Source organism: Ahaetulla prasina, chromosome 2 (genome assembly GCF_028640845.1).
Source record: "Ahaetulla prasina isolate Xishuangbanna chromosome 2, ASM2864084v1, whole genome shotgun sequence".
Lineage (NCBI taxonomy): Eukaryota > Metazoa > Chordata > Lepidosauria > Squamata > Colubridae > Ahaetulla > Ahaetulla prasina.
The window spans coordinates 148,403,009-148,411,588 of NC_080540.1; the positions used below are offsets into that span (position 1 = coordinate 148,403,009).

Sequence of the window (8,580 nt, forward strand, 5' to 3'; positions counted from 1 at the left end):
GAATAAAGGGGTTTAACATAAAGGGAGTAGAAAAGGGAGAGATAGAAAATGTTTGATAAAAATTAAAATTTAGGGTGAAGGGTTAGATCAGAGTTATAAAGAGAATTAAAAGAAGGAAAATAAAATGAGAACTTGTTCTTGTTGTAATAAAAATTAGAAGCCAAATTCTACTGATAACAGAATTGACATTCCTTTGGGTGCTGGATTTGCTGCCCAAAGCCAATTCTACGCTTGTTCTAGGTGCCAGCTAAAACATTTACATCCTTCTATCTGTTCAAGGTGGAATGAAACAGCAACTTCGTTTTACATCAGTATTTCACTTTTCCTCCACAAAGCTCAGAAATATTTCTAGAAATTTATTTTACCTTTTGGAGACAATGACAGACCCTAACATGACAAGGGAGTTTGATATAGCCTATTCCAGCTCTCGCCACCGAGGCTTGAATTCACCAAAAATATCTAGTAGCCTTTTAAAACATTACCATCAGCCGATAAAGCCTTTTTTTGGAGTCAAGTCCTAGAGACTATGAAGTTTTGGAATCAAGAGTGGTTGTGTAAATTGGAGGGCATTAGAAATTATGGAAGATGACTATCCTGTTTGAGAAGCCCCTTTGCTAGTTATCTTGAGGGCAGCTCCTTCAACCTTATTTCCAATCAATTCTTCTTTTTTTCCCAGCATTGAGAAACCTCACAGAATCATAGGGTTGGAGAAGGGACTTTGGAGGTTTTCTACTCCAACCTCCAGGAGTCCTTATACCAACCCTGGACAAAGGCAGCCTCCCTGGTCTCCCAAGGAAAGAGAGGCCTTCTAACCCTGCTGCTGTGTCTTCCTTCTCACCAGTTGCTGCATAGCCTCCCGGATGAGCTGCGTGCCGATATTGCCCTGCACCTTCACAAGGAACTGCTCCAGCTGCCCCTCTTTGAGGGAGCAAGCCGAGGCTGCCGGCGTTCCCTGTCGCTCAGTGTCCGGACGTCTTTCTGCACGCCGGGGGAATACCTGATCCGGCAGGGAGATGCGCTCCAGGCTCTGTATCTTATCTGCTCGGGCTCCATGGAGGTGCTGAAAGATGGAACCGTGCTTGCCATCCTAGGTAATGCCTGCTTCCCCTTCGGTCCTTGCTCTTTCCCCTTCCCATGTTGTAAGCCTGGGAGACTAGGAAGTTTCAAAAACTTGGCTGGACTTGCAAAACTCCTGCAGCCTCAAGCTTGGTGAACACAACACAGTCACGTTGTCTTCACATCTGGGTATGACCAGAGTAATAAACCACATCCCAACTTACAGCCTGTTTTTCATAGCAGTTAAAACAATGGCAATTCCCATGACACAGCAAACTGGGGATTATCCAAGCCCATTTAACCTAGACTTGACATATGGCGTGTGAATCCAGGTATAATGGGAGAAGTTCTAAATAGAATAGAATAGAATAGAATAGAATAGAATAGAATAGAATAGAATAGAATAGAATAGAATAGAATAGAATAGAATAGAATAGAATTCTTTATTGGCCAAGTATGACTGTACACACAAGGAATTTGTCTTGGTGCAGATGCTCTCAGTGTACATAAAAGAAAAGCATCAAAAATTCTAAGGTACAACACTTAATGATAGTCATAGGGTACAAATAAGCAATCAGGAAACAATCAATATTAATATAAATCGTAAGGCTACAAGCAACAAAGTTACAGTCATGCAGTCATAAGTGGAAGGAGATGGGTGATGGGAACGATGAGAAGATTAATAGTAGTGCAGACTTAGTAAATAGTTTGACAGTGTTGAGGGAATTATTTGTTTAGCAGAGTGATGGCGTTCGGGAAGAAACGCTCACATTCTGAAGATTAGCACCGAGAAAAAGGTTTCTATATCCAGAAAGAGATGGAAATAGAGGCCTGAACTTTCATTTTGGCATGCTGTTTCACCCCCCCCCCATGTTATAAGACTTGAAATATTTTTGCCTTTTATTACTGCTTTTTTTAAATGAATGCTTTCTAAGAGCTCTGCTCTACTATCTTTTTCTATCCCATCCTGCTCATCTTGATGCTGCTGTCCATTTGGGTTTTTCAGTGAGCCTCTTTTCAGAACAAGAGTCTGAAAGGGCTTCCATTTTGTTCCACTTGGTATAAGGATTCACCTTGAGCTCTTTCCCTTGCAGGGAAGGGAGACTTGATTGGTTGCCACATCTCATCCAAGGAACCGGGGGTCCAGGCCAATGCAGACGTGCGGGGCCTCACCTATTGCGACCTGCAGTGCCTGAGCTTGCCTGGCCTGCTGGCTAGCCTGGAGCACTACCCAGAATTTGCCAGCAAATTCCGCCGTGAACTTCCTTGTGAACTCAGCTACAACCTGGGTGGAGGCAGTGTGTTCCAGGTGAGCGGAGCAGGGTGATAAGAGAAATATTTGTTATTATTGGATAACAATTGCCATTGCCACATTCCGGGTACAGTAGTGATTCATTCAGTTATTGTGCCAGGGAGGTAAATCCAATTACGAATTATTATTTATCGTATGGCACATCCACATCACATTTCAATAAAAAAAAACACAAAGAGATGAAAATGCAAAATGTAAAATGTTATAAACGTAGGTCTAGATTACAGATAGAATTGCTTCATTTGTCACAGCCAGGATATCAGCAAAGTCTCCATTTTAGGCTCTATTTTGGCACTCTGATACTATATGTTGTATATCCAATCCAATTACAAAATGCAGTTTGGGAGAAAAAGAGACAAATCAAAAAAAAAAGAGTCGGTTTACTTGAAATTAGTAAGAGACTGTAATATGTAAAAGACTGTAACCAATGAGCCACGGTGGCGCAGGATACTTCTGCTGACTGCCAGCTGCCTGCAATTTGGCAGTTCAATTCTCACCAGGCTCAAGGTTGACTCAGCCTTCCATCCTTCCGAAGTGGGTAAAATGAGGATCCAGATTGTTGGGGACCATTTGCTGACTCTGTAAGCCACTTAAAGAGGGCTGTAAAGCACTGTAAAGCGGTATATAAGTCTAAGTGCTATTCTAAATATATCTGCACAGAGCCAACATAGAACCCATAAAGGCCATGGGAAGCTAGAGGAGAATAGCTGTCTGTAGCATGCTTTTCTTGGGCTTCCAACTTGCCACTAGAAAGAAAGGAGTAGCTATACAGCTGGGTAGGTCTTCAGTATATCCTCCAGAGTCACTCAAGGTGAATAAGAAAATTTGGGATAAATCTACTGACCAATCCAAAATCTTAACCCACGTACCTGGACTTGGGAAAATTGGTGATAAAACTGGGCTTCCATGCCTTTCCAGCTACTTCAATGCATCAGTTTGCATTTTATCCCTCCTTAGTTCAGAAACCTTTGACAGTCATGAATAGCTTGCACAGGACATCCCACTGAGGCGGCTAATTCCTAATATCTATACGAACGATTCCAGATTCAAACCAGCCCTTAGATGAAAAAAAAAATCAAGTGGATTCTGAACTTTTACTGGATATGGCCTGCTGAAGCCATTATTCCAGCCCTTGTGGGACCATGAGGCTGCCCCGCCCATATCGCCCAACCTACCACCAGCCCTCACCCGCCTTTCAGAGGCCAAAAACAGGACATACACAGGCCTCGGGAGTTTGGCCTTCCCAGCCTCCAAAGAGGGAGGGAGGGAGGGACACACACACACACACACACACACACACAAACGGAAGTCCCTCACACACACACACACACACCAAGGCAGTCACATCCCTTCACTAATCACCTTTCTACCCGCAGGAGCATAACAAATTAAAGTTTAATTTGTGCCTATTGTTTAATGGACTGCTAAATTGGCCACGCCTACCCAATTGCATGACCACCTAGTCACGCCAGTCCAGCACCCCCAACAGTCTGAAGGACTGTGAATTGGCCAGCTGTTTAAAAAGTTTGAGGATTCCTGTCTTACAGCAATCATTTCTTTTAAAAAATCCCCAAGATTGGGGAAGGGGAGAAAAGGGACCTGGCAATGAGACTCATTTACCAATGAGAGGGAGAATCCTATGGGAGGAATATAGTTTACACATTTAGATAGTCCTTTTCCGATTCTAGAGACAAAGGCAGCTGTAATGTGAAAGGCAAGGGTTCCTTCACTGTTCTCTTTCCACCACAGGCAGAGTCACCATCTCCAAGCAGCAGGGAACCTGCTACTTTGCTGTCGGTGGTGAAGGACGGAGAGATTTCATTTCCTCCATGCCGCAGAATGCCCTGCCTGCCTACGCAGATAGAGGATGAGCCCGCCAGCCCCTTGCTCCCCAAGTCCTCGGGGGGCCACAGCCACTTGCCCTCACGGTCAGGAATGCCACGCCACGTGGCCTCTGAAACATCCCCACGTCCCACAGCATTGCGGCTGCACAGCGTGCCCTGCAGCGGTCCCCCAGATCTCAGCCCCAGGTAAGGTCACAGGATGGAAAGGAGGTGCAGGCCAGCTTTGGGAATGGGGACCCAACTACAAGGCCCCATCGAAATGCCTTTCCCCATGTTGACAGGCAGAGGTTACTGTTGAAGCACAGTACTTCAATGAAGACTCAGTCACCCAGGCCAAAAGTATCCTTAAAAGGTTCAAATCATGGCAACTGGACCAAAGTTTGTTAATCTGAAACATTTCATTACTCATCCAAGTAACTTCTTCATTTGGTGTGGCAAGATTTAATATATTCCAACGACGCTCTGCTTCTCTGCCTAACTAAATTTCGTCTTTTGACTGGGATGAGTAATGAAACATGTCAAGATTCACAAACTTCGGTCCAGTTGCCATGACTTTAATCTTTTTTAGATGTTGAAGCACAGGTACGTATGTTTCTCCAGGCGCCTCTCTTTCCTGAAATGCTTACTGATTTTCTACCCCTTCTTCTCTAAAAGAGTTGTAGATGGAATTGAGGATGGGTCCAATTCAGACAAACCTATTTTCAATTTCCGCCTTGGCCCGTCAGGACCAGATTACAGCAGCCCTTCACCTGGTACAGGTAATATTCTGCATCATGCGGGGAAGGGTCCCAGAGGGGTTGATAAGAAACAAGAGCACTTGGGAGGCTGAATTTGTGGCCTTCCTCAGCTCGATCCCCTTTTTCGTCTTCCAGATAGCGGCCTGCTCACTATCCCTCCTGAGTTATCTGGTGCGGACACCATTGAGAAACTGCGCCAAGCGGTAAGGCTTTTCTTAACTCAAAAGAATCAGTTTGTACCTTTGACAGCATTACTTTACCATGCTTGACATCCAATAAGTTAAGGACATGTCTCTGCCTGTCATGAGCAGCCTGCTTAAAAATAGCAGGCTTGTAAAGACAGCCTTGTGGACTTTTAACTTCCAGAATTCCCCAGCCGGCAATGCTTAAAAGTTACCCAGGTTGGACAACCCTGCTTTAGAGAGAGGTTTACCTTGAGCTTCCTGGCTTTTTGTTCAGCAGGGAAGCAGACTGCATATATGTGCAGGCTACCCTTGGAAATCCAAAACAATAGTCTAGAAAATATTCTCTACAGAGAATAGTAGATTTAAATGATCTTCTGAAAACACAAACTCGTGATTTACCTTTTGAGCACCAAAGGAAAGGTACTAGGCTCTTCGGGTGCAACCGACCGGGTCAGTAATCATACTTACATAATTTATCTCGTACCTATTTTCACGTAGTCCAGTTAGCTTAAATAAAAACTAAAGAGGTATTTATCCTCTTTGAAAACCTAAAACCAGATATTTGAATGTAATGAGCATCCCAAACCCTCCCCTCAAGACTGACAAAATGGCTTGTTTGCTATTTTCCTAATTTCTAAGAACGAAGGCGATCTGGCCTTTGGAGTAGAGTATTCCTGAATGAGAAGGTCATCCTAGGAAAAAACTTGCTTCCAAGCCCTCCCTCCCCCCCACCTTGTCTTCAGGCATCGCTCCCTGAGCTGATTGTGGGGTAGGCGTGTTGTACTTGGATACAAGGCAGCCTTGTAGACAAAGATGGGCTCAAGTCTTATTACAGAGTTTAATTGGTCAAACACAGCACTTTATTTATACTTGGAAAATCCGTGGCAACCAATGCACCTCTGCCACATGCCTGGCTTCTGGGAAGTCTTCAAAGACAGCTCCAAGCTGAGCAAAAGTTTCAGCAGAAAGTCATGTATCAGAAGCCACAAATTGCAGATCTGTCCGAAAGGTGTTTTTTCGAAAGGCCACTGGACTTCCTTTGTTTTTCCTTGAAGACGTTTCGCTCCTCATCCACGAAGCTTCTTCGGTTCTGAACTGAAGAGGAAAAACTGAAAACTATCTTCCAGGAAAAACATAAGAGAATCCAGTGGCCTTTTTGAAAGAAAAAAAAAAACTCCTTTGGGGCAACCATGATCTGGATAACTGAGAATCTCCAGAGTCGATTGCCGATCTGCTTTCCATCCCTAGTCAGATTAAGGGTGACCACCAAACCTCCTGGCTTCTGAACAAAAGGCAACTGTCTTGCTTGGAATTACTTTTGAACTGTTTAAATTTCCACCCACCTCCCACATCTAGGAGGGAGGGAGGGGTGTATAATTGTTATGATAATCCAAACCAACCTACAGTTTCATGTAGGTGTTAAAACAATTTGGAAAAGGACCGAGTCCTACATAAACACAGAATGCCTATGAACTCAACTGCTCTTCTCCCCCCCCCAGCCCGCCTATTATCAAGCCCAAACAGTGCTTCCCATTCCCAACCCCTGCAAATCCCAGCTTGGTTCCAAGAAAAGCATCCTCAGCCAAAACCATCCAGGGCAGCTTCACTCCCCTTTGAAGCCTGACTGAAAGGGATGCTTTCACCCAGCATTCTTTGCGGAGGCAGCAGTCCTAACCTCTCCTCCAATACTTTCCCCAATTAGGGAAACCTAAATAGGACTCTCATCCGAGCGAACGGCAGCTTTTATTTTCTCTTCTGCCTTATCATAGCTCAAAGCATTGCAAGTGCGTGTGTTCATGCTATCAATATCGTTCTGGGTGGGGGGGGAAAAAAAGAATCCCCCCACCCCACCCCGTCCAAAATCAAACCGTTCAATGGCCAAAAAACAGGGAGTGAGAAAAAGTATACACATTCCTCCTTTTCTTCCCAACTGGTCCTGTATGTTTCCAGAGACCGACTGAGCTACTGCCAAAACTATTAAGTCACCTCACCCCCGAGGAAAGATTTTATGCAATGCAAAGTAGTTACGAAGCGATTTTGTAAGCAGGGAGGGCTCCAGTCCAAGCCAATGACCTCATTTCCTTTGCATCATTTTCCAGGTGGCTGAGCTCTCCGGACAAGTTCAGCAAATGCGGGAAGGCCTGTACTCTCTGCGCCAGGCTGTCCAGCTCTTCCTTCTCTCCCAGACATCAGCCCAGCAGCGAGTTGATCCTTCTGCCTGTGGGCCTTTCCCCCATCCAGATGCTCCGACGACGCCTCTGCTGAGCCCCCTGCGGGTTGACACAGGACTTTCACCAGCTTTCTGCTCCCATAGTCCACCGCCAGCAACATGCCCTAATGGAGCCTGTGGCAAAGTTCAGTGGATGTGGGCCCCTCCAGCTGGGCACAGCTCACCTTGGCCTGGCACGTTTTGGACCCTGGGACACCGAGCGAGGGATTCTGAGGCAGGAGTGCTTTCACCCTCTGGTCATGGCCCCAAGGACCAAGGGAACAACACTCCACTGCCAAACCTGAGCCAAAGAGAGAGTTCTCTGCCCCAAGCTTGCTCCGCCACAGATCCAGTATACCACAGAAGCTCTCCCGAAACCAAACCTTCTAGGACTCAAGACTGTGATTCCTCCAGCCTTGAGATGGTGCTGATTGGTGCTGGGGATGATGGTTCTACCTCCAGTGGGCCCTGCTGGATAGAGGAAGAAGGGACGGGGATCTGAGTGTGCTGAGCACAACTGATTACACGACAATCCGGCCCTGGGATTTTTCTGTCCTGGGAATATCAAGGATTAGCCCTTGTTTTATGGGACCGGATGCTCTCCCACGTTAGGGGACAGAGAACACCACACAGAAAGGTTACAATCAGCTCTTCCAAGGTTGAGAGAGTTGCAGTTGTCACGATGGAGACGGAAGAAAAAAGACAGCAAACGCCACGAAGCACCCTGGAACACTAAGGCCCCTTTTGTCTCGGCAAAAGCAGAAAACTGCAAGCTGCTGTAAGAGTTTCTACTGGCAAGAGTTTCTACTGGGCCATCTGAGTGGTTTTTTGGGGAATACATCCATGCGTCACAGCTTGAAATATGCAAACGTACCCATATTTGTACATGATTCAATTTTCGATACTCTTCCTTCAGGCAGATGGATTGTTAGGCATTGCTGCAGGGATAGTGAGTGGACTTGGAGTGGAAACTCTCCCTGAGCATGTAATTTTTCGAATGGGAAGGCAGGTCCAAGACTTTGCCCAGCCCTGTGTAAGAGTGATGCTGGGCACCCTTTTTATAAAATAAAAAGTATGTTTTGAACGCTGACTGTTTAATTTATGAACGGCTGTTGCTCAGAGGTTGTCCTTATGAGGCTTGTGAGCGACCTTTCCCATGCTAGATCACGGTATGTAGAACCACTACCAACAGTTAAATGAAAAACAAAAAATGTCAGTTGTAAAATATACGGAAAAG

At 45.4% G+C, this 8,580-nt stretch overlaps 1 protein-coding gene across 1 annotated transcript in view; it reads left to right on the plus strand.

The window, feature by feature from the left end:
* Positions 1-8,532, plus strand: part of KCNH3 (potassium voltage-gated channel subfamily H member 3) — an 83,259-nt gene extending 74,727 nt beyond the window's left edge. The window contains exons 10-15 of the mRNA XM_058170315.1: positions 842-1,091; positions 2,151-2,365; positions 4,118-4,398; positions 4,867-4,970; positions 5,085-5,152; positions 7,234-8,532. Coding sequence (XP_058026298.1) covers positions 842-1,091; positions 2,151-2,365; positions 4,118-4,398; positions 4,867-4,970; positions 5,085-5,152; positions 7,234-7,845 — 1,530 coding nt within the window. The 3' untranslated portion in view covers positions 7,846-8,532. The remainder of the gene's footprint in view (positions 1-841; positions 1,092-2,150; positions 2,366-4,117; positions 4,399-4,866; positions 4,971-5,084; positions 5,153-7,233) is intronic.
* Positions 8,533-8,580: the final 48 nt, after the last annotated feature.